At 36.5% G+C, this 27,140-nt stretch overlaps 1 protein-coding gene across 5 annotated transcripts in view; it reads left to right on the plus strand.

Annotated features, from left to right (window-relative positions):
- Positions 1-27,140, plus strand: part of thsd7ba (thrombospondin, type I, domain containing 7Ba) — a 203,031-nt gene that overhangs the window by 41,375 nt on the left and 134,516 nt on the right. For all 5 annotated transcript variants that reach the window (XM_081604542.1, XM_008403136.3, XM_081604543.1 and 2 more), the window contains exons 2-3: positions 1,301-1,625; positions 5,976-6,155. In XM_081604542.1, coding sequence (XP_081460668.1) covers positions 5,993-6,155 — 163 coding nt within the window. In that variant the 5' untranslated portion in view covers positions 1,301-1,625; positions 5,976-5,992. The remainder of the gene's footprint in view (positions 1-1,300; positions 1,626-5,975; positions 6,156-27,140) is intronic.

The raw sequence follows: 27,140 nt of genomic DNA on the forward strand, positions 1-27,140 counted from the left end.
TAACAAGTGTAAAGTTATGCATTTCTAAATGTTTTAGACTCAAAACAACACATGGTCAGATGCAGACATTATTCAAAACAAAACATTAAAAAAGCCCTTTAAATCTAGCATCAGTAATCAAATAAATGGTAGTATGCTTTATGTTATTAGCTTAGACTTATTTAATTTATTTTAATAGTCAATGGATAGATTAGAAATATTTTTTATAACATAACATTAATACCCAGAACTACTTTTGAAGCAAAGCTGTAATGGTGCTATATGACTTAAAATATAAACCATCACTCTTTCAATATAACTAAATGACTGCAGTATTTCTATGTGCAAATACTGCACATACAAAGTAGCAAAAGGAAACTAGATTTTTGTTTTGTCTTCAATTTTTCTAAATGTATTGGTAAAAGACCGATAGTTTCATGGTAATACACAGATTTACATTAAATTAACTATTTGTCCGCAGCTGAAATTGGTTTGTTTTCACCTTATTGCTCCATCCTCAATCGTAGCTTCCATTCATCCTGTTTGTTAGCCATCTGCAAGCCGAGAAGTGCAGCTGCAGACACAAGCTAATTTGAACAACAATAGAATGGCAAAGAAAATGCCCTTAAAAGCTTTAAGTAATAAGTTCTGGGTCATTGGGATCTGGGGATCTCAGGGCCGTGAACAGTCAGGTCAGTTGGAAAGCAGACTGCAGAGCTGCTCACAGTACTAGGGAGTGGATGGGACCTAAAGGCAGAGAGTGTTAATAGAATCAGTTTCTTGTGGGTGAGCTCGATGAACAGCCTTGGCTACAGGGCTGACAGTTAATCACTGAATAGCAAAGAGCAAAACCCCCAAAGCTTCAACTCTTGTCTTTGATATCAGAATGTGTTTTAAGGAATAAATATGAGACTCTTCCTTATGCTGCTTCAGAAAAGATTCATAAACAACATCCAGAGCTTCATTAAAATGATGCTCAAGTGACATGATTTGTCTTCTGTAGTGCTGCAGTAAATCTGAAACCTGAAAACGTAATATTAATACTTCTTTTCATGCGCAAAACTGTGTGTGTGTGCATTGCACTAGACTGTAGCGTTATATTGGATGACAAAACAGGATGAGTGAATTGCAAATAGTCATAGTTTTAGCCTAGTTTCTGCTGATGGTGTACAAAATAAAGAACACTGAACTCAGGGGTCACAATCATCTACAATCCATTTTTCATTCTTTTTTTCGACGTTTGTAGCTTTGCAGCAGTTTTACTAGTCTCTGGTCAGATGTTTATATCTGTTTTATTTTTCTCTGTTTTTATTCTCCTCAGACTCTTTACAGCTGCCCATGCTGGTTGGACCATCCCCAGTTGGTACTTGAGTGAGTGGGCGCTTGACAGACTTAGCACCTTGAAGGTGCAGGAGGTGTGACATAGTCCCAGCCTACCACGCATTCATTCGTACCAGATTAAGCTATTGCATGATGCTGCAAGCAGAAGGCCTGGCACAGGCGATTTACCATCCCTGCCAGACTTAACATCTTCAGACGCCTCCTCTCTGCTCGGCTAAAGTCTTCTCTGGAAGGACTGCCCAGAGTCATCCGCAACTCTACTAACAATATCACCCAAAGGGATGACTGGAGGTCACCTTGCACAGGTGGGTTTCATATATCATGCATTATTCCAAAATAGGGCTGGTGCCTATCTCCAGCACTGGACAAGAGGCATTATGCACGGCGAAAATCTAAAATGTGATGCATTAAACATTTTCATTTGGACTTACCGTGTTTTAAAGGTTAGAATACATTTGTGTTTTTCTGATTCTGTCGATATCCTGTTCTCGTCCTTTTTTTAATGAAAGTCAAGAGGGGAAAAGAGCCCCTAATAAGTAAACAGTAGCTTTTTTTATCCTCATACTAAATACTAAATACTAAGTTCACAATCATCTGGAAACCCATTGAATCTTTTTTATTTTTTAAATTTTTTTATTTTGTTTTAGCTTTTTCTTAGTCAACACTACATTATGAATATAGTAGCTTATGGATATAGCAGAGATGGACAATATTTGTATAGAGCAGGATTTACAAAAGAAATTACATGACCCAGCAATCAGTTCAAACTTTGATTTAACAGTAGATGATGTTTGTATTTTGATTATCAAATTCTCCTTTAACCCTGAATATCTTGGGTTTCAAACATCATGCTGTTGAGACAGAACAATAAAAACAGAGAGACATAATTGCAACATAAAAAATTTACACAAAAGCCATAAACTTCAAAATCATAGAATTCAAAACAAAACCTTTAGCTCACCAATGCTCACCAAAAAAAAAACGAGACAAAAAGACATTGAAGTTTGCATCATAGTCGTTTCTGTGCTTCATGGTCATTCCTTTCAGTGACTGCATCTGTGAAGGAGAGATGAGGGATGGAGTAGGATGGGTTGCCGTGTTTTTATTGCTAGCAATCAAAAGCAATTACATGCACAACAATGTGGAAAAAATACTTACAGCCTTGTTAACCAGACCGTACTGAAGGCAGACTGCAAAGACAAGACAGGAACAGAAGCGCGGATATCAACAGAGAACGTAAAGACAGAAAGACCTGGTTGGCTAAATAATTTTGTGGAAATCCAGTGATGAAGGTTGCATCTCAGGCTGTAGAGAAATGTGTTTGTTTCCACTTGAATTCATCAGAGTGTCTGGCTTATTTAAAGAGAGGCTGGAGGATCACATGTTGATTCTTTAGAGCCTTGGCAAACCAAATTAGCTTCTTTCTTTTATTTGGAAACATCTCATCAAGTCTTAATTGTTGTGACCACCTGTGAAACAGAGGGTTGTGGAGTTCTGTGCATCTGTTCCCTTATGATAACTGCAGGATTTTCGCTGACTGAGTCCAGTGAGTGGGCACCAAACCAGGACCACAGGAGACAGGGCGACAGATTGCATTCCTTCAGATCATGTAGTTTCCAACGCGATGCGCAGCATCATCCTAGCCATGCTGCTGATCTCCAGGTTTTTTCCATCCAATGAGAGCCTGGCATGGTGCCTTTGACCTAGATATTTAACTGCTTTAGGAGCTGGTCTTTTCCAAAAAAGAAATTTAATCCATGTGTTTCTCTTTATAGTGCCTTGGACATTATCTGTACCCCTGGAACAGTTTTCTTTTTTGTTTTAGCATTTTATCACACACTTAATGTTAGGATCTTCGGTTGTTTTGTAGTTTGATTTGATTCTAGTTTAATTATTTGTCAGTTTTTTTTATTTTGGTTAGATCAGTCTTGTTGCTGTTGTTTTTAGTTCAGTCTTTTCTTAGTGATTCTAGTTTATTATGCTAATTTGTTGTGTCTAGTTATTCTTACTCAGGTTTATTATTTTTAGTTTGCTTTCCTATAAGATTAATTTGCTTGTCCCCCGGTGTACTCTTCCTCACCACCTGTGTGTCTCTCTCTCCCACTCCTCAGTCTGTCTTCTGCTTTTTCCACTCACACCTACAATCAGTTAGCCAGTCAGACCAGGTCCATTGTTTCAGCATTCAACCTCCCACTACTTAAGCACCTCTTTCTCAATCACTCCTTCCTTGTAAAATTGATCAAAAAGAGGCTAAAAGAAAGCTATTGTTAAAATAATCTTCTGATAAGCCCCATAAGCAGTTTACAAAAAAGCCAGTTAGGGACACTGCAAACATCCGGAAGGAGGTTCTCTGTCCGAATCAGAGAAAAATGAAGCTTTCTATTCTGTATGCACAATGTTATATGCGGCAGAAAACCAATACTGAACATCCCCATTGACACACCATTTCTACCGTGAAACATGGTAACAGCATTATTCTATGGGGATGCTTTTCTTCAGCAGGGACAGGGAAGCTGGTTAGAGTTGTTGGGAAGATGGATGGAGCTGAAAAGGCTGTCCTGGAGAAAAACCCAATAGAAAATGCAAAAGATTTGAGACTGCGGAGAATGATTACATTCCTACAAGACAATGACCTGAAACATAAACCAGAGCTATGACAGGACAGGATATAATGGTTTAGATCAAAACACCTTTATGCGTTAGAAAAGCCTGTTAAAGACCAGGCCTAAAACTAATTGCAAACTACTGTTAAGACACAGTCTGGCACAGCTTGAGGAATTTGTTCAAGGGGCAGTAAGTATTATACTTTGATTGAATGAATCTGTGCCTGAGCTTTATGTGAAAAAGTTTGTAGCAAAATTTTGCAAAAAACCCCCCAAACAAACAAACAAAAAAACAGCAAATCTGGTCCTGGGATTAAATTAAATGTCCATCTGAAAATGAACACTGGCATTCTTCCAGGACATGCATGTTTTATAGGTTGTTTCTGTTCCAGATCTTGTTTCCTAATTAGTGCTAATGTGCTCTGTTAGCCTAAAAGAGAGAACTGCTTGTCCTGTGAATAGTCAAATTAGACAGGCTGGAGGGAGGATGTAATCTAGGAGCAGTCAGGTATGCTTTCCAAACAGTGCCGCAAGAGAGAAAGGGTTGTAATCAGCAGCTAGAGGTGTCTAATTGGCATATGGGTGTGCAAGAGTCAGGGTGGGTTGTTCAGTCAACCGAACAAAGAGTACATTCTGGTGATAGAAATGTGAGAGAAAGGCAGCAGTAAGAAGAAATACAAATGACTTCAATTACATGTAAAATAGATTAAATCTTGAAAGTACAGACCTGCAGAGCTGGTGGAACTGTAAAGGCTGGCAGCTTCATATTACCGCTAATAAGTTTGTTGGATTGCCAAATGTTGAGATTTGTGTGCACACTGAATTTATTTTAAAAATGACTTTGGAATAAAACGCCAAAGCTCGAACAAAATTGGACCGTCCATCAATAACTGTGCATTTGGCTCCCCACGTCCAGGCACCAAGCCATCTTCTTCTCTACATATTTTTTCATTAAACAAAATTCAGCACCATGAAAACACAGAAAAATCACCAAAGCCAAAACTGTAATCTCTCCAAACAAGATCAAGCAACAGAAATTCAAAGCTTTGGACTGTCACAGAAACACCATGTAAAAAAAAAAAAAATCTAAAATATCAAATGCAGATTTTTTTTTTTTTGGTAGTTAATCCACCATTAGATCCTCTTCATGATTTCTAATCACTAAGAAAAAGCTTAGTAAACTCATTATTTTAGTTTGATCTGCAAAATTGAAAACAAATACCATTCAAGCAGACATCCATGTTGTAAAGATGTGTTTTATTATTATTCTCAGTGTAATAAAATTATTTTTTGAGTCAATATACAGATATCACCATCAATAAATGATAAACATTAAGCTATAGATGAAAGGATTGTTTTAATCTCTGTAAACACTAACAGTTTCTTTGTCAATGTTTATGATGAGGAAAGAGTTTCTTCTGTTGAGCACATGAAGCGCTTTTATGTTGGACTTCTGAAGAGCAAAGTGAGAAAACAAAAAACTACTGGGAGAGCTTTTGCTGAAAAGCTCGTCAACAATAACAAATTCCTCAATAACCATGTACTACAGTGCAACAAAATTTTGTTCTTAGACATTGAGTCAGTGACATGGATCTCTCCCAGTAAAATCCCAAACAAATTGAGGATTAAAAGTAGCAGAAGAAACAACAAATTACAAGTGAAACATGTAAATGTTTTGTTGCTTTGTAAACTTAAATCTTTCTGTACGTCTGTCCATCTAGCAAATCAATCATGATATGCCTGATTGATTTATTTGTGTTGTCCGTTTAGCAGGACAAGCTTGCATATTCCCCTACATGCATGCAGTATGTAGTAAACTGAAATAAACTGTTTCCGTTGGGTGGAACAATCTGCCTCATTTTGGATGGTGGCACTGCGTATTATGTTTCTGAACTCGGAGTTCTTGGTTTTATTTCCATACAGCAGATGGTCTCGGTGACATTCTCGTCTTTTCCCTTATGATCAGTCCCTTCCCACCTCTGGTTATTCTGGCCCAGGTTTCTGGATATATTTCCTATTAAGATAGTGATGAATTTCATTTTATCCTCACAGGAGTAAGAGAGGCAGCAATGGGCTGGACTATGACTCTGAAAGATGACTTTGGGGTCAGCGCCTGGACACGGCACACTGGGAACTTCCTCAGCCTTTTCCTTCTCATCTCGTCTCTCTTTTCCATTCCAGCCCACTCGGACATTGTACTTTCCAAAGCCCATCATTTTTCATGGAAAGCAGGTAAAATATTTTATTGTTGGCCATTGCTGTTTTTAACACCTATGATAACTTTCTACTACAAAGGAAAATCGGGTCAGTCAATTCAAAGTATTAACATTTAGAAAGTGAAATGTCTTGTATTTATTTCACAATGGTGTTTTTTTATTTTCTCAAATAAAACATAGACAGCTTCCCTGTCCTTGAAAAAGCAAAGTGACCTAACAGCATAATGTTTCTCGTGGATTAGTTTGGTTTTTTAGTGTCAGTTTTCTCCAACATGGGTTTTATCATGTAGGCAAAAAAATAAATAATTTGACCTCATTTGACCATAGCACTTGTTCCCCAAATGTTTGCTCTGTTGTTGCTGTGTGCATTTTGTTACCTAGTTCTGCTCTAAACTCCTCCTGAACTTTATTCCTGTTCCTATTTCCTGATTTCCGACTGTTCCGGGGTTGCACTAGGCACAGATCTTGCATCATATCTCCATTCAGTGGGCCACTGCTTCTGCACCCAAGAGTGTGAAAATAGATTCAATTATTTAAGCAGTTTTTTTTGAGAAAGCCAAGTTTCTCAAAAAACTTAATTTTCACAAACCCAAAGTTTGTTTTTTGAAGAATGAAGGTGCATGATGCTATCCACCAAGTGAAAACTACTTACCCCTTAGCGGTTTTTTAAAGGTAATTTGTCGGCCTAGATTTTATTTAGGGGTATCAGAACCTTTCAGTCCTATTGATGGAAAGAAATTGAGATCTATATATCATTTTCCTCCCACTTCACAAGTAAGCACCACTTTAGTTTGGTCTTCTATACAAGATCTCAACAGAAAATATAAAAGATTGTGGTTATGGAATGACAATATACTAGCAGGACACTTTATATTGGCTGTCCTACATGTTGTGGGATTAAGTTGCAATATAGTCAAATTTACTTTAAATACCAGTAGTCTGAGTATTTATAAAACTCAATAAAACACATTTTTCTTTGAGTCTACCATGTCTCATAAAAGTTGCATATTTGAACGTGCACACCCACCTATTCTTAGGTATGTTGCCTACAATGTAAGTCGTTAACATATTTAGAAAACAAAGATACCAAGCACTAAGCAATCAGAAAAAGTACTTTTATTTTCAGAGAAACCCACTCTTTGGAGAGAGTAACCACTTTTTTTCTTACCCACACAGGGAGCATAAATCTTAGTCTGCTTGTCATCATCAAGTCTGCAGGTCTGTATGCCTCGATAGTTAGCATAATAATACTTATTTCTGAGTGACTGTTCAAGGACAAGCTGAGTAGAAATAACAATGTATATGAAACAGTTAAACTTCAGACTTCATCTGCTGAAATGGGTTAAGAAGTTCCACCCTGTTTAAATGTTTATTAGGAAATGTGTCATTACAAAAAGTACATGTACATTGTTGTAGATTTCCTGGTTTTATTGCAAGTGTGGAAGCAATAAAGTATGTGCATATAGGTTTTTGTTCATATGCAAAAATATATATTTTCTGAGAACCATATCCCAAGACACTTTCATGTTTCAATTTTCTTTACAAAGAATTTTGAATAAGTTCTGAATTTAGTCTCTCCTTGCCTCAAAAACTCAATTGAACACGCATTTGCAAGGCTGCCAGAGCGGGAAAACTTGGCCTTTCCACACAAAGGCCACACTTGCTGTGCGATTAGCACTTTCATTTCTCACTCTGTGGTTGGGTAATGACACTGCCTGTGTGATAAAGAGATTGATTAATTTCACTTGAAAGCGCTTATGTTCAAAATGCATGTAACCGGGACACCAAGAGTTAGGATTTGACATCCTTGCAGAGCTAAGATGGCTTATGAGTTGTTTCTTGACTGGAAAAAGGAAATCAATTCAGAATCAAGAAAGAGAAAGTCAGTATCCAACTTATGCCCGTTTGCCTGCAGGGAAGTGGTGAGAATAGAACAAATGGTACTGAAACGTCTTAGAAGTTAAATCCTAAAACAAACTTCAGTCATATAGTGCAATGTGGGTAGCTGGTGTGTGGTGTTGCAATAGGATGCAATGTTAGATTGAATAAAACTCCACAAAATTTGCTCAAATTGACAAGGTTTTTAGTTGAGCTTCACATTTTCTTAAAAAGGAAATGACTTTACACCACTGATAGATTTTAGATGATGCAAGCAATTGTTGATCAAAGTACAAAATGACCTTGATTAAAAAAGTGAAATGAGTTATGCACTTTTATTTATTTTCTGAAATAATAAAGTAAAATGTTTTTGTTACAAAAGCAAACAAAAAAACAAAGTAACTTTCTTATCAAGATTTTTGTCCCGAATACAGATTCAACCTATTTAAGACTAAGTACTCCTAATTCAATGGCTGCACGAATGTAAACACTACAAACTATGAGGACAATTGTGTAGTTTAAATGCCAACTATTCTGCCGTGCTGGCTCTGGGTAATTGTACTGCTGTATAAGCCACTTGGATTCTCTGGTAGAGAACAGATACCTGATTCAATCAACTGAAGATATCCATGGACTAAGAAAACAAAGCAGCCCATATTATCACATTAGCGCCACTGTGTTTGACAGCCAGCATGATAATGTTATTTCTAAAATACTCCATAAGTTTCAATTGTCTTCTCAGTGCATATGACTTCCAATCAGCTCACAATATTTCTAATGAAACGGATAACGGCGACATTAGATGACACCTTACCGGTGATAATGGCGCACTTTCTTATCCCCCTTGGGTAGCACTGTGTTGATTATGTAGTGTTGAGAAGGAACAATGCACTGTGGCTCAGGCAACAACGAGAACACCATCTGGACATATTTTGTATACATGAAATTATGTAACTCCTAGAAGCAAAGCAGCAAAGACGAGAAAAAAAAAAGTAGGCAAAAGCTAATTTAATTCCAAAGACAACATTGAAATCCAATATTACCATGACAACTACATTGTACTCGGCACATTTGAATTCTAAATTTGGCTCATAAGCAACCTTTTTTTTTTTTTTTTTTTAATATGCAATCGCCTAAAGTTTGATCTGCTCTAAATTAGCACAGCCACACTATTGTGTTTGGTGTGCCTATCTAGGCCAGCAGCATTGTTGGCGGACCCTTTTATGTGAGCCAGTTCCCAGAGCTGTAGCTAAGCTCCGAGTCTATGGCTCAAACAGGGAGCACCAGCCATTTATGCTTGACCTTCATCGGTGCCTTTAAGAACAGAACAGAGCACTGAAACACTGTGCCTAATGGACCTTTTATTTAACTCTATAAGATAACTGCTCACAGATGTTCTCTTGCAAACATCCTCACTAGCCTCTTTTTTTGACACATTTACCACAATGACAGCATGGAAAGTATTACAAGATGGAAACAAAAACCCCAAGGTTGCCTGTTGGGGAATATGTGCTACTTTACAAAGGACAACAGTTTTCTATTGATTTCCGATTTAACATTACTGCTGAGAGGACGTTATAAGGGCTGTCACTTGGAAACTTAAAAACTGTACTTCACACCAGTGGTGTCACCTACACAGCACAGGGTTACCTGTGTGTTGTGTGATCAATGCGGTTACAGTCATGTTGTCTTAGGTGTGTCTCGTCAAAGGAGTGTTGGCTAGTAGTGCACGCAACATGATAAAAACAATCTATACTCCTTCCTTGTGTCATTCCATGATGATGGAGTGACCTACCAAGCACGACCAGGACAGTGTTGTCCATCATTAAGAAACCCTTGCAGACTCTGCTCTTCTGAGAGCCTCTCTACCCCAACCTACTGCTTTACTGCAGCCTGTCTACAGTTAAGGTCATCTTTTAAAGTAGCTTGTCTTAGCTTGCATCGTCCTATCCTCATGTGTAGAGGCAAGGCAGTTTATTTGTACTACACATTTTCAGCAACTGGGTAATTCAAAGTACTTTAAATGATTGAAACCACAAAAGATGAGATGAAGAGGAAAACGAGGATAGATTGAAAAATAGACAACAGTTTATGATGCTCCAGTTGTTATTAATCAGAGACAACTCTAAGCAAATGGGGTTTTAGTCTTCATTTTAGAGGAACTCTGTGTTTCTGCAGTTTTCTGGCTATCTGTACCAGATTAGAGGAGCATAGAAATTGAATGCTGCTTCTCCATGTTTGGGTCTGATTTTAGGGATTCAAAGTATCCCTAAAATACCGAGCATTCCTAAAAGGTTGATACAGTGACATCACATCTTCATTGTATTCTGGTGCCAAGCCAACCAGTTGGTTTGGATAAAAGTGTCTGCCAAATGTGTTGGCATAAATATAACTTCCAATAAAGTATTAGTTTCTTGTGAATAACAATTGTTTTGTCTCTAGATTTTTCCAGTTTCAGAGACAGTCGTAGAGATTATGATCTTTTTCTTGAGGGGATATATATTTTGATGCTTCATTGGGGGGTTTATAGGCATAAACTGTCTTGTCAGTGGTAGAGGGTGAGAGGTGGGGAGCAAATGTCCAGAGAGCTCTCCCAAACCAGTTCTGCACATCAAGCATACTTCACATGCAAATTCTTGTTGAATTTGCATGTGGAGTTTGACAAAAAAGCCAAAGGCAAGGCCGTGTTGTTCTTTAGATGTCAATACAATTAATTGACATTGCTTAGCTTTCTCTCCTCACCTCTAAATCCGGAAAAGTCACAACTGCAGACACAATAGGATATCTCAACAGGAGCCATGTTTTTTCCCTTTTATGGGTTTCACTTCTCAGAACTTGGTCATATTTGTATTCCAAAGTTCAGTTTAGAGAGCAGGAAAAGAAAGAATTGCTTTAATAAATGAAAGCTTTTTCTTGTTTTTCAAAGAGCTTTATTCATTGTTATTTTTCTTTCTTTTCTTTTTTTTTTGCTGCAAAACAGGAATCCAAATGCTGTAAGCTTCCTTCATGCTTTTAACATTCACTGACGGGATGCAGAAAAGTAAACAATATCATTAAAAGCATGCTTTTTAAATATATAAATAATATTACTTTTAGTTTTCCTTTACAGGTTGCCTTGCTTGACTATTAAAAAAGTCTAATTTTATTTCTTCTGGCCAGAAGTCCTGTGCAGAATAAGTGGACATTTATGGTATGTGAGGACATTCAGCTGCAAGATTTAGCTGAGTGAAGATAATTTGCAAAAGATTGAGAAATCAATACAGGTTTTTCTTAATTAGGGGCCTCTCAGTGTCTGGTGGATTATTTAGAGATCTTCTGAAACTCACACTCAGCACCTTACTGTATGTAATTTATAATTCATTCACTAATGAAAACTTTCCTGCTGTCTTGAAAAACTGACCTGAATAGTATCAGTTTAGCTAATTTGTTCAGATTACTCTTGTTTTTAACCAATAGTGTGGTATTGAATGAACAGGCCTTTCTGAATGGAGTTTGCATGTTCTGTTCTCACACCTGGAGGTATTGGTATGTTACACAAGGCTGCTCCCATGTTCAAGCACATTATTATCATGATGTGAAAACGATCAGGGCTGTTCTTTAAAAAACTAAATATACAAATTGCACAAAACATTGTAATTTCATTGTTTTGTTAAAGTAAAATGTTCCTGTTCTAACATGTTGTAATGGTGCTATTAATAAATCTTTTGATAGTCAGGCAAAAACATTCACAATGCGTTTCAGCGCCAAAGTGTATTTATTTGAAATGGCGCCTCACTGTTGCGCCATCAAAGCTGAAATCAAACACAAGTGCTGCTTCAGCTTCTCTTGTTCCTTGAATAAGCTTGACGAAAGGCAGTGTGCAAGGATCAAGCCTAGGAGGAATTCAATTTTAACCAAATACCTCTGAATAATTTACAGAGGGATCTTTTTTATTTATGGTGACACAGAAAAAAAAATCACATTAGTCAAATCTACTTTGAGGAGGTTAGCATCACAGAAGAAGCTGTTGGAGACAGGCAATATTAAATTACATTCATAAAGTTATTCTGTTGCATGTGTCAGAGTTAACTCTGTTGTAAATGTAGGACCTTCTAATAATATAGTTTTGTAAAGTGAATTGAGAGCAAGAAATGTATTAATTTGCTAAATATTTCTGATAACATGCTACAATAAAATATATACAACACACCTCACAATTTTTTCCCATTTATGGTAGAGATAAAACTTCTAGTGCAACAAGCATATGAAGTATTTTTTATTTCTCTTATCAACCACTGCAGATGGTTGTAACATAAATATTGTTCAACATTGCTGCTGTTCCAGCTCTTGAAAGCATCTTAGTTATTTCTCTGAGATGCTCAGTTTTGTCCTGTCAGTTTTTCGTTTGCTCCCTTGTGAGGATTAAAGAACGGGAAAGCTGCGCATGCAGTGTCAGATACACTGCTCCAATCTATGCCTGTTCCTTTAATTGTACAAGATCACAGACTGCTTAGAGAAGGTGGGCAGTGAACCTCAGAACAACTGGCTTTATTTGGTGTAAATGGATGTTAAAACGATCTAACAAGTTGTAATCTCAAGTGGCACTGCGACCTACTGACAGTTTAATTTGTTAGGCTTCTTTGCAGGAAATGGTCAACAATTGTTCACGAGCACAAAAATTATACAGCATGTGTATATGAGAGATTAACACAAGGAAAACTTTTACCTGTAATTACAGCTGATTATGTCCAGAGTATGAGGCTCAGAAGCATAGGACCATGCATGGCCTCTGGATTGGTGGCCACAGACCTAAGAATAACATCATCATGTCTGACATGAGTATTGCTCATCATTTGCTATATCAGAATGATTCAATTTTGAATTGACTAAATGTTATGTGTTGGTAAATCTTTTTTTTTTTTCAAAACTCTGACTTACTTAAAACAATAAGTACTTTTCAGTAATATTTTTCATAATTAAATAATTAAGTATCCAAATTTAAGGTAGGATTTTTCTACATTTTCCAGCATGAGATTATTCATCTGACAAAAAGATACATTTATTTTAATGTTTCTTTTGGGGTTTTTTTTACCAGGTGTGCCAGTGAATTTTTGAGGATATATAAAAGCACTGCATGTTGTTAAAAATCAGGAAATCTGCTTACGTGACCCTGGGTGATCTGATTACTTCAGGGTGTCAAAATGCTTGCAGAGAAAATATTAAAGGGACCCAATCTTTGACCTTCAAAAACTGCTTAAGGTCAGCCAAATTTAAAAATCTTTGTCTCAGTTTGACATTGGATTTAAAAGTTTATGATACAGATTTTTGCCTTTCTACACTAAAGTGAAAATTTGATACTACTCCTTTAATGAGCTTTGTCATTTGAATTGCCTCAAGTGTAAAATTTTTCTCTTTTTTAAAATTTGATTAAATATCAAAATAATAAAAACATAAGTGTTACATTTTTCTCATTACTTCATCCTTCGCTGTACCCCTGACTTCTTAAAACTCAAAACACGGTTTGATTCTTAGCATTACTGAACATGCTAAAGACAACCACATCTAAAGGTCATATGCTAATAAAAGCAATGTGGTGCCTAATTAGGGCTCCAGCAGTCAGGGTGATGGAAAGTGGACAGCTTTCCTTGACAGCTTATGGATGGGGTCTGGGTTGTGAGTTTGGTGGCAAGACTTTTAGCAGTTATATAAACTAATAAGATACCAGACCAAAACACAACCTCCTCTTTCATAAATTTACATTATTTAAATAAATTGTATTGGCGAGTAGCTGAACCAAATATGTTGTAAAATTATGTGGATTAGTTGTGAGGGAAAACAAAATGAATGGAGCCAATTAGCCATGAATATTATGAAGACTGGCAGTACTGACCAGGGAGAAAGAGGGAGTTTGAAATTGGTGTCAACTTTTAAATGAATATTTAAATTATGAAACAAACTTGTAATCCTAACATCCTCATCCATTTCATATGAACTCATTTGTTACTTGTAGGGCTTTCAATTTAGCTGAGCTGATTCAGTAGCCCCACATTTCATCTGCATTGGCCATACTCACTCAAAAAAGACTTACAGGACTCTGTATTATCCATTATTCTTGATATTGGAAGCATTTTGTCCTAATTAACGTTTTTGTAAGACATTTCATATGCTTTTAAAGAGCTCCTGTAACGTCCTGACAAGTCATCACCTTTAATATGCAAAGCTTTATCATTTGTGTGTGACTTCACACACACATTTACAGTCTTCTTGAGTGACATAGATAGATAGGGAGTTGCAGCAGACAATACAATCTCCCTCTGAACAGTATAATAAAGTGATAAACAATTGTGTTTTAGATGCAAACCCAAACATGGAGGAAGTGTGTGCCTCGCTCAAAGACTTGAGGCCAACCACAAAAATCAGGAGTTGATTCTTTCAGCTACTGTACTGCATTTTGACTTTTTTTTCTATTTTTCAGTGACAAAGTGGCTGTAAACACCAAACTATCTTCTCTCAATAACAGAGAAGCATCTCTTTTTTTTCATATTTCCTTGAATAAAACACATTCCCTCACAAACCTTTATTGTGTTGAATGTTATTCAACAGTTTGAATAAAAAAATAAATAAAATCTTGCCGCATTAAATAATATTTGTGCTTGCTAAAAATTGGAGTGTTTGCTCTACTAAAAATCTGATGCTATCTGATGCTGTTTTCAGACCTTCACATACTAATATAATATAATAACACCTTGTTACATAGCACACACAATTTTTCAGAAATGGTCCACTTCTTCAGCAATGTAAGTTGCTGAAGAAGCTGATTCACTCTTTGGCTGTGGAAAACTGAATGATACTCTCTTTTTTTGATAATTTAGGCAAAAATTATTACATCTATTTTGTTGCGCTTTAATAACAATTTTTTGGCATGTTTATATGCATCTCTTTTGGACATGCCAAGTTACCCCATTATTAACATCACGTTTCATAAAATCCAATATTACAAGAAACCTAAATCTATAAAAAATAAAACCCTGAATAAATATTGAAAATTAAAAACAGTTTCTCCTCTGTCCTATTGCACTTTTAATAGTCAAAGAATCCTCCACAGATTTTGATGTTTGGCTTCAAACCGCCTGGTGGTTTGTTCTCTCAAACCTGTGTCCTTGTTTCAAACTGAAAACAGATTCAGTCTATTATGAGAGTTACATGACAGGCATGCAACAATTTTTATCCAACTGAAAAGTTAACTTTAAAGGCTAGTGCTCTAACATGATAAGTTTCTTTCAAACAGCAGAGGCCTTTCACGTCACCACTTTACAAAATGTTTCATTTCGGGACAATTCTCACTTTTTTTTCCTTTTTTTTTTCATAAGCGGATTGCAGAAGGAATCGGCTATGAAGTGGGACTACTTCGTAATTGGAGACGGAGTTAATTACAATCACCTCTTGTGACTACTGACATTATTCCGCTAGCAGTTCCTTTGTGTAACTGAAGGGAGTCCAAAGCAGAAGGTCATTTTGTTACTGAATGGCTCCTAGAGCTCCAATTAATACTGAGGCTAAAATACATGAAAGGCAGCTCTGGAGTTTTTGCCTGATTGAAGCCACATGGTAGCAGATTGTAGCTAACTCAACAGTATTTGTGAAGACGAAGCTGAAAGTTTTGTAGCTTGTTGCTTTAAGCTAATGCTCTAAAGCAAATCTGTAATCGCTGTTTTTCATGACACAAAAGTTGCAAAAAAAGGAAGTGCTTGCTCCTAGAGAAATATTGACAAGAGGTCTTATTGTGGCAGACAACTCAGATTCTGAGAACCAAATAATAAAATCAAAAATAAAGGCAAACACAGAACTAGTTGCCAAAGTAAATTTTGAGCATACAACTGCATCACAAGCTTCTGTGGAATTTGTGAAAACACATGCAAACATGTTATTGACTTGCAATTAATTGTCCAATAATGATTAATTAAATTAACGCGTATTCCATTCAATTGACTAATAACCTTCTTTCTAGTGTGGCCGCCTTTCAGAAGAGGCAGCCTAAAGCGGAGCCTGTTGATAGTTAGAGAAATAATCATTCCGGAACAGAAAAGTTAAACGATCCAAACAGATTTCGGTGTGGGATGCCAAATGCACCCTACGTGGTTCTGTTTTTAAATATGAACATTTGACGAACTCCCTAAGTTTCATCTTAATATCACTCATTTAGCTGAGCTGCATGCTGGAGCAACGTCAACTTCTCATTCAAAATTTACTTATGCTGAAGTTTAAGAAATGTACACATTAGTAAACTTGCTAATGTTGCTAAAATTTACTAATGTGTGAGGGTCTGATGGCAGAAAAGTGGCGAGCAAACGGTTATCTTCTTGATTATTCAGTCACTATATAATACAGGTGACCCAAAGAAATCTTTAAAATGTATCGTGTTTCTTTTTCAAAACTTTGTATATAGCAAAACAATTGCCCTTCATGTCACAGACAGACAGACAGACAGACAAAAGAACACCCAGGCTTTTAAGAAACTGGTCAGTTATCAATTAATCATTAGCTGATAAGATCAATTAACTTTAGATCAACTAATTAATGGATTACTTGCATCCCTACTATTCTACCAGCTCTAAAGCAAGCAACCTGTGAACATCTGACTGGAACAGTGACTTTGGTTAGACATCTCAAGATGTTTTAATGCAAATGAAGTAAACATGCTGACAAGAGGTTTTTCCGCTCCACTGCTGAAAACTTGCTGAAGCTTAAAGTATTCAGTAAATTCACAGTAGGATGGGAGTACATCCTTTTTTTTTTTTTTTTTTTGATGCCTTACGAGAACTGGAAAGAATTTTCAGACCAATGTAGCTGTCCTTGTGCTTTGGATGTTAAAAGTCTGAAAAGGTCAAATACATAAAAATAACATAAAAGCAAGTTGTCTGTAAGAAATGAACGGACAGAGCCGGAGACATTGTCTATTGCACAATGCAAAAATAAATTAAGCCTCAGCATCGTTGCACCTGCATCATACTCCTTTTTCTTGCCAGGGTTTTTCTGCTCTATACATGCTCTTTAGCGAGGAAAGCTTCATGTATTTCAGGTTTACATAAAAGAAAAGGAAGCTACTTGCACCCTTTCCTACTCTGCATGCATGTTGTAATTGTTTTAATTAGACAAACTCCTCTCAGCTTTGTTAAAAGAAGAAAGAAAGAAAAAAGTCTGAACATGCGAGCCTGATTGAAGCAGCATTAGCCCAGGGATAGACATCGATATATACAAGGGAACTGGAAGCCTCATCTTTCCTTGGTGTTCATATTCTTCATGGCACATATGAAACATATGAATATATGACATTTGCTGCAAATTTCATATGTTTTATATTTTTCAATTAATGCCAATAATCTTTTAAATAGGCCCTGTCATTTCCGTGAACAGATCTTTTGGAGGAAAGGAACTGTAAATATATAGTATGAGTGGTAAGAGGAAAAAAAAGAAGAAGTTAATTATGTTCTTCGTATTTGAAAGGAATCTTCTTCAGAGACCGGTTAAAATAGCTTACTCTGTTTACTGCTCAGCCGACCCAATAGGAAACACCTGGAGAGACTGTTAGGTGGAAGCCAAAGGGATTTTATTTACTCTACTCTCAAAAATTCTCCACTGAGTCATTTTTTGACTGCAGAGCGCTGTCTATCAGAACGCTTGCTTTATTCCTTCTTTGAATCATTGGCATAGCAGAAACAGTGGTGAAAGCCACTGATCTACAATTAGGAAATGAAAGGATTTGTTGTTGGATAAGCTTAGTGAAAAGATAAACTCTTAAAAGAATAATGGCATACATCACTCAGTTGCACTTCTTTGAGGTTACCTTGGTAATGCGGAGCTTTAAATATTTTTGTCTCCGACACGACTGCTTGTTAATGAATTCATTCCTTTAGATGTTTCTTTCCTTTAGATATTCAATGTCAAATGTGAAAGTTTTATGTTATAGAGGATAAAACGTATTTTTTCCTCCTCAAAGGAATTTTTATATTTTTTGATGTTGCAAACTGTCTTAAAAAATATTATGAAGGTCACATCTGGAGATGGACAAAGAGTTGAAAATTCACTTTAGCTTTGCTCAAAGACTTGATGGTTGACTCCAGACTCTGAACTTGACTCAAGTTTTGGCTCTGAGGACTTGATTCACACCCAGCTGTGTAAACTCGATGCAGATGTTGTTTTTTCACTCTTTCTCTCAGTACACTGACCTCTGCACTTTGTTTTATAGCATTCATCATGCATGTTTAATATTTCACAAAGGCTTTCATTGCATTTCCACTGCCATTATGCATTTACATTTAATAGTTTATGAAATTACCTCGGTACTACTGACTACAAAAACCGGAAATGGGGGTAATAACACTTATAAGACGTTGTCTAATTAGCAAGAAACTTCTGTTTGAACAACTTCTGTTTGTCTCTGCAACATGTCATTTGTTTTCATTCATTTGTATTCCTCCTGTCTGGGGACAAGCGGCTAAATAATTATTTGTTGTTGAAAGCAGTGGAAGAGCTGCATCAACTTATTGATTCGCTGAGTACAAGTAAGCAATTTAATTAGATCTAATTTCTTTCCCTTTTCAGACAGGATAACAGGTAACTGCTGAATCACAAGGATATTTCTAAAATTAAAGTTTAACCAAACATTTTATAAAAATTAATGATTAGTTTAAAATATGTGTCTGCCCACATCACTTACTTTGACCAAAATCTATGTATGTTTTGATAAAAAATAGTAATTTTAACCACATCTGGAAATGGTAATGGAGCTGCTGTCAACGGGAAAAAAAAAGCAAACATCTTTTTTCTAAAGTTTATTTATGATTTTAGTGCAACAGTTTCAGTTTTGGAATAGAAAAATCAAGTATCAAGATTCTGCTATTAGCTACACAAGATCCATGGGTCCATGTAGGAACACCAGCCAAGCACTTTGGCTAAGAGTTGTCCAATGTTCAGCCAGAAATACTTAAAATCTCAGAAGGTTATTCATGTATGAATACAACAACTGGGTAAAGTAAATTACAGCGACAGCAAGGTATATGTATATATTTTATGGGCATGTATCATATTGAAATGCGTGGATAAAAAAATATAATCACTAAGCAGAAATTTTATGAAAATATTTTTTAATTCATTGCCATTTATACTTTTAAAATGATTTCCAAGCTGAAAAAACAATAGAATAAATGCATCAATAATATCTCAAAAGAAAAAAAAGGCATTTATGACCGTGAGTGTGTAAACTTTGAAGTACAGTAGTAGTAGTAGTACAGTACCTCTGCTCAAAAATGATAAAACAGTTGGATCATATATGTCTATATATAACAGTAACAATGCATAATTCAAACTATGCTTACATGAAAGTGAAATTATGCAAGTGTACATAATTATTTGTATTTCTGACCTGGGATTTGGGGAAACAAAATAAAATTATATAATCTCTGCATCCTCTCAGCCATCAATTTACAGATAATAGTAGCCATATAAAAATATAGAAAGCACTCAAGAGGAATTGAAATGAGACATCTGCATAGAGGCATTTCAGTAAGACGTAACTAATGGAGAAAACAAACGCGCAGTGAGAAAAAGCCAATGATGGGAAAAGGGGGCTGTTGGGTTTTGCTGTAGGGAAGCTTGGGGGGGTTTCCTTGATCAGGAAGGATTTTCTGTCAGAGAGTCTTTTTTTTGGCTTTACGAGACCTGTGCCTGAGAAGAAACTTAATTACAAACTAGGTATTTTTAAATATGCTCCCCGTTTTAAATGAAGTGATTTACAAATAGTCTGTTGAGATAGAAACTTATGAGCAAAAAACAAACTAATTTTCTAACTTTTGCGCTTGTGTTTTGCCAGATGGACAATAATTTCAGTGATTTTGTTTTGGCAGCTCAACATGGCTGTCGCTGTAATGTATGGGCAGTACAAGCTTCAGTTTAAGTCTTTGGTTCAAAGAGATGGTCATTTTCCCAAAAACATATGTTTTGATGTTTGCTCTGTAATTGTACATTATGTAAACTTGAACAAACCGTATCGTAAGCACTAGTAAGGAACACTAACAATGGCCCATCAGAGTAAATTTACTTTAAAGTGTTCCAGTTTTTCATAGCAGTCCCTGTTTCACCTCTGGATTAGGTATTGAGAGACAGGAAGAGACAAAACAAAAGAGAGTTAGGATGCGGAGCTATGATCCAAGGAACAGAATGGGGGTCGGCTTCCACACTGACCAGCTGCTTTTAGCTTACTCTGGAAAAGTTTGACACGAATCACTGGTGATTTTAGGTGATGCATACGAGTGACCAGCATGCTTTAATGTTACAGCACACAGTTCGACTCGTTTAGATGCTCATTTCCTAATTTAAGTTGGGCTTAACATCGAGTGAAGCACAACAAATGTGTAAATATAAAATTCTGTGGTCAGTATGATCAGTCACAATTTTGCGTGGTTGTAAGAATCATGTTTACGATTCTTATCAAATTTATCATTTGAATAATTCAGTCTGTTCAGTCACTGTGACTTTTGGGCTCTTTCAGGGAAATCATGTGCTCACCCAGTAGTAAACATGACCTCTGTTGACTGATGAAAGTGCTTTACGTAGGCAGGCTGTTCTAATTTGCACAAAGCTTGGTTCTTCCAAAGCTTACTGGATCATTTGTTGTTGTGTAAAGTCCAAAGCAAGACGGTAGATTTTGGTAAGTTTAGTTTTATCAGTGATGTTTACATTTTTTTTTTGTTTTATCTAATATATACTTTTTTTTAACATCAGTTAAAAGTCATTGTGTAAAAACTGCAGTTTTTAAGTGATTGTTCCAATTATTAATGGTGCAATGCTATCGATACTGACCCTACGATATGGGAAAGCTAATGTAGAAAACGCTAAACGGTGTTGAAACTTCCTTTGAGATGATCGAAGCTGCACTTATTGACTCACAGCGCAACCTAACAATGCTAAAATGATGAGAAAAATCGGAACAAAGTAAGAAATATGCAAATGTTTTACTTGAATTCTTACTTAAAGCTCCATTTTAATCGCCTTTAGGCAATAAATCAACTCATGGTGTCATTTCTGACCTTGAACACTGCCAGTCTAAATTCATTGACATCGATGGATCCTTGAGTCGAGCAGCATTTCACAAGACCAATTAAAAACTGACCTGACTCTCCACACGCTGAAGATGCAATGTCAAGCTGCAACAAATAAGAACACTTTGTAATCAAAGTTGGTATGAGAGAAGACGGCTTTTGTTTTTCACTCACGGTTGATTTTGCAGAGGTTAATGAGACGTGTTTCAAAATACACAAACCTTAATTTATATCTAAGACAGAGATCATATTTAAAGACCTGAAAAGAACATTTGTCATGTAGTTAAATTCTGCTATGGCTTACAGTCATAGCTGTAATTATGTTTGCATCAGATAATCATCTTATTAAGCATAGCATTTAGAAAAAGACAATACTAATACTTACAGAGTTTGACACCATGTCCCTGAGTCCTTGTAATTAGATGACCATGTAGATACACAATGTGTCAGAGCAACAAGCTAAGCTCATTATAAAAGTAAAACTAAGGGCTTTGTTGAGTTCTCCGCTCCTTTTCAGCATCCAATAAGATACAGTTGTGGAAATACATGAGGCAGTACAAGGGCAGCTGGAACAGAAAAGCAGATCTTCTGTTGTTGCTTGTCTGCTAAACTTTACATTTTCACATGGACAAATTCTTATTGTTTTCAAAGATAACTTGAGTAAATATAAAATGTTATTTTTTAATTGAGCATTTCAATTGGCAAGGGGAAATAAAGCGATCCAAAGCAACCTTGCTGTATGTGGAAAAAGGGATTCCTTAAACGACATAACTTTACCGCAATAACCACTATGAAATCACATGACAGTCGTATTTCAATTAAAAAATGAAATCATAAATTGAAATCTCCTTTTTGATTTTACACATTTACATTGTAATATAATGCATATTCTTAATTGGATAACTGATTAGCGCAGATTCTGTTGGTACTTCACTTTGAAAGTCAGGTCGAAGCTAACGTGTAAAATTCTGATAGAACTAGTTAGTAATTAAAATAGTTGGATATGCCATGCATCATTTCCGTGCCTGAAACGCCCAGCGCTTAATCATCATGATAGAAGCCAGGTCAACTTCTAATTAGGATCTGTGGAGTGATGTTTGATCTTTTATTATCCCAGAGTAATTTGATTACTTCTGACTTTCTGCGAATATCAGACTTTGAATGTGCACATTACTGAAAGGGGTCTTGCCTGGTAAACCTGATGCCTTCACCTGGAGGCCAACCAAATTATAACCTTCCATACCTTAAGTTTTTTCCTGACAGTGGAAAAAAAAGGCATTAAGAGAATTTACTTTCCTTTTCTAGTTCATTTATTTCCAGAACAAAGTTTTTGTACCTGTTCTTATAAATAACTATCATTTTTTAAAATGTTTCTTGTTTTTAAGTAATACCAGTGGATTACCTACTATTAAAGCAACTATTAGGGAAGTCTTTCCTGTGTTTTTTTAAACAGGTCAGTAACTTTTAATCATTAATTTCTTCAAACAGGTTTGTTTTGACAGGCTCCAACAAAGTGCAGAGACTCTAAACACTCATTTCAGCCTGTAAAACTCACTGAAATGCAAAGGATTTTAGATAATCCTTTGCTAATTTACTAACCTGGAAATGTTCCTGATTAATGTTTAGTCTACCCTAAAATGTCAACAGGAAGAACAGATTTTTTAAAATTAGTGTTAGTTTGACAGGTTAAACGATGTATCTTTGCGATCAAATAAGCTGGCCAGACTAATCCTGACTAATGCATAATTTGCTCACTGTTGATCAGGAAAACTGTAGTCATTTCAAAAGTTTACTTTCTGATAGCATAATGTAACACAGTTGTAACCTATCTACAAAATAATATATATTTTTTGTTTTTGCAGATTTTTATTTTAATCAATTGCTCCTTTATTTTGAATTCTAGCACTGATTTAAGGGCTTTAAACGAGAAGGTTGGACCTTCTCGTTTAAATAAAAATAAAAATGCACATCACAGTTTGTGGTTGTAATGTTACAAAATGCATTTAAAACATTGGCTTGATTTTATTGCTGAGAAGATCCAATGTATTCATTTGACCTTGTGACTTGTTGTTTATTATTCCTTTTTCCTGAGTTCAGATTATTTAAAAATAATAACTTTTTTTCTGCGGTGAAATCTGAAAGTCTCTTTTCACTAAAACATAATCTTTCTGTGATACATAATATATGGCAGTTAGATTTTTTTAAAGTTTGCATTTTAAGAACATTACTTCATTATGAATATATAGCAGCGAATAACCTCAGTGATGAGACAGATTGACAATTTTATTTATATGTTTACAAAATAATCCATTCATCCGTCTGTTCATCCATCCATCTCATCCAACTAAGCTAGTTGGCTATTGCTTAGCCAACTTTATATCATTTATTTTCCTTCCTAATTTGCAGATTCTTAGAAACCAAAAATGACCTTTTATGCAAATATGAATAAATGGCTTTAAATGTTTTTTTCTGAACATATTTTAAAACCATATCAGACCTAAAACTTTACCTGTCTAATGGAAATGACCAGTTTCCTATTGTCACACATTAACTACATTGATGTAACCAAATTATTAAGAATTTATAGTCATTGCTCAACACACTTTACAAAACTGTGTGATGCCTCATATTTTAATACTTTACAAAAATGATCAGTATAATATAAAGGTAGATAAGATTACCTCACAGCTTTAAGTGAAACTATATGAACCTCACATTAAAGGAAGCGTTTGAGTCTGCACTCCTCCTCTTTGATACACAAACTCATAGTTTTGATTTGATCCTTCATAAATACAGATCAAGTATTGTTTAGCTGTCTCTTATGGCTGAGTTAAAACACAGCAAAGTGGCTTTAAAGAGTCTTCCAAAACCTTTCAGGATCCCATCGGGAGTCATTATGTTGTTCTGAGGTGTGGCAGAATATAACACCTAAAAGTGTTGCTTTGAATAACTCTGTGTTGTTCACTCAACGTGTAATAGAAATGTAAAAAAATGATAGCTATTCAAGACATTTTTAAATTTGACCTCCTGCAGATCACCATTAAAAGAGCAAGTGACTGATTAATTACTGAGGGACAAAGGGGAATGGCAGTGACAGATGGAGAACTGGTAAAGTATTTATCCTCTTTAGGTTCGACTCTGCAGGCTCCCCGGCTGGAGTAATCGCTCTGCCCGGGGAGCCCTCCTGTCTTCAGGTCCTTGTAGGGCTGGATTTCTGGCCTTTGATCACTTCACAGATGCCTCCTGGAGTATAACAAATTACTCTGGTGCAACTTTGTACCAAGACTCTCAATTATTTTGTTGGTGCGAATAAATCAGAAATATTAAGTAACAATGAGAAGCAGTATAATGCGAAGAAACGTGCTTTCAATTCATCTACACTTTGCACATTTAACTCTTAAAAAACTGGAAAAGGTGACAATTGGACACGGTGAACAACATTTAGACAAACTGAACATATTCAGTGTATTAAATCGTGCTCTAAAAGGGATATGTAGCCCAGCTGAGTAAAGCAAGCTAAAAAACAGAATATTGACATTTTACGTTTCTACTCCTGCGTTTCACATTACAACTTTCTTACCTCAAGGATGCATTGCCATGTCTGTTTTTTTATTCAGGCAATTGCCAAGTGGTTTTGTTTCCATGAGAATATGAGCCTGTGTATGTTTTGCAGACTGAACATAACTTTATTCACAATTTCACTGGTGAAAATATCTTGGATCTATCAGCTGCCCTTCATCCGAATCCATTTCCCCCCCAAGTTTCTCCTTTTTTTTCTTCACAAAAATCTAATTTATTTTCCACTAAAAGTTTCCTGCTACTGTATGCTACTGTATATTTTAACATTCAAAGAACAGTACAGTTAAAGTGCCTTGCAAAAATAATCATACCACATCAACTTCTGTATACTTCGTCACAGACTTGGATGTAGGAAGTGGAAGAAAATGTGGAGCCACAAAGTGAACTCACAAGTGACATGATTAGTAATTTACCAATGTGTAATTTAATATCAGCATAATCATAGCTTCTATGTAAAGACTTCAGATATTTGTTAAAGAATTGTGTAATGAAAATATCAGCTGAAATTGTGGAGAAGGTGGAAAACAATATTCCAAAAAAATTGGTCAACATTTTCCCAAAACATGAAAATAGAACAAAATATAGCTGTAGCAAAATATAGCCATCCACCTAATGCCTGGTTCAGAATAAATGTGCTGATTTTTGACCTGATTTTCCCTTGCTGACAATCTTAATGATGCTAGGATTGTCACAGTGGCTCAAAACTTAATCCTCGGTTAAGTTTAGGAGATATTCTTGCTGTGTCTGGTGTGTTAAGAGTGATCGAGTCCATTTGGGAGGATGTGGGGTGTTGCTGGAGGACAAACAAGCATGTAATCTGGTGAATGTGACGTGAAGCCAATCTGAAGGTGAAGTGAAGGAAACGGAGGGAAATCAAAAATACAGGCAAAACTTCCAGAAAGTGAAATTGCGTTCAATGTCCAGTGAACATCGTGTTCACTGGACTTTCTGGATGGACTTCCTTTTTTGTGCTTTTTTTTTTTATCTGTTAAAAACTGACCACAAATTATCGCCATTGCTTCTTTGTCGGCCATGTTTATTTATTCTGAACTCATGTTTGATCTCTGGCGAGATTCTCCATCTGATATCTGAATGTTTGGGAGTGAAGTCTGTCGGTGTGGTGTGTTGAATTTGTTGTGTGGCTGTGCACCACACACTGTAGGACCTGTTTATATCTATGATTTATTTATTTATTTTTAAATCAACCAAGAATTTTCATCCTGCCGCGTGAACCTCACATAACCTGTTGGGAAAGAAGAGCATTGATCAGAGAAGCAGCCAAGAGGCCAGTGGCAACTCTGGGAGAGCAGCCAAGATTCACAACTCAACTTGGAGATAAATAATTATCAGAATAATTATTTTTCTTACAATCTACAAATTTGGTAGATAATTAGGTAGACACAAGAACTTAACGTGCAGCTCCCAACAGTAAACACGGTGGTGGCACCATCAGTCTGTGGGATCATTTTCTTCATTAGCACTAAAAAGATGGTCAGAACATATAGGAAGATGGATGAAACTAAATACAGGATTATTAATAGTTTTGACAGAAAATTTGGGTCTGTTATTAAAAAGCCAATAAAATATAATAAAAAAAAATCTGCTATGTCAAGCAAAGAATGATTTACACAGTTCCTCCCTGTGGGTATGAATTTACAGTTGGCATGGATGCACCATTTAATTCAAAAACTATTTTCAGAATAATAAATATATTCCACTCTTCATATTGTACTTTCACTTTGTCTCTGTCCGGTAATGGCCCGGTCGCATGCAAAATCATAACACCAGGGTCTCCCCCTCAGGTTGCTGCCTGCAGGTATGGCCATTAGTTCAGCTCCTGTGCTTAGAGACGTGAACTCCCAGGTCAGCAGAAGGCAGTGAAACACTGGAGTGAATGACATCCCATCCAATTACTTGTCACCCCTGCACATACCAGTGTAGGGACTCGAGGAGACCACATGAGACACGCCATTACCCTGAAAAAAGATTCTGATCACTGCAGAGCCAAGTACACCAAGTGTGCACTGATTTTTTTTTCTTCTCTTTTTCTGAAGGATGTTTGCCAACATGACGTATCTGAATAGAACCTAAAAGGCCATCCAATCCATGCTTAGTATTAATGCAATGGCACAGAAGGGAATATATATCCATCCATCCATCCATTTTCTTCCGCTTATCCGGGGTCGGGTCACGGGGGCAGCAGCTTCAGAAGGGAGGCCCAGACTTCCCTCTCCCCAGCCACTTCTTCCAGCTCCTCCGGGGGAATCCCAAGGCGCTCCCAGGCCAGCCGAGAGACGTAATCCCTCCAGCGTGTCCTGGGTCTTCCCCGAGGCCTCCTCCCGGTGGGACGTGCCCGGAACACCTCACCCGGGAGGCGTCCAGGAGGCATCCTTACCAGATGCCCGAGCCACCTCATCTGGCTCCTCTCGACGTGGAGGAGCAGCGGCTCTATTCCGAGTCCCTCCCGG

Source organism: Poecilia reticulata, chromosome 2 (assembly GCF_904066995.2).
Source record: "Poecilia reticulata chromosome 2, P_reticulata-male-v2, whole genome shotgun sequence".
NCBI lineage: Eukaryota > Metazoa > Chordata > Actinopteri > Cyprinodontiformes > Poeciliidae > Poecilia > Poecilia reticulata.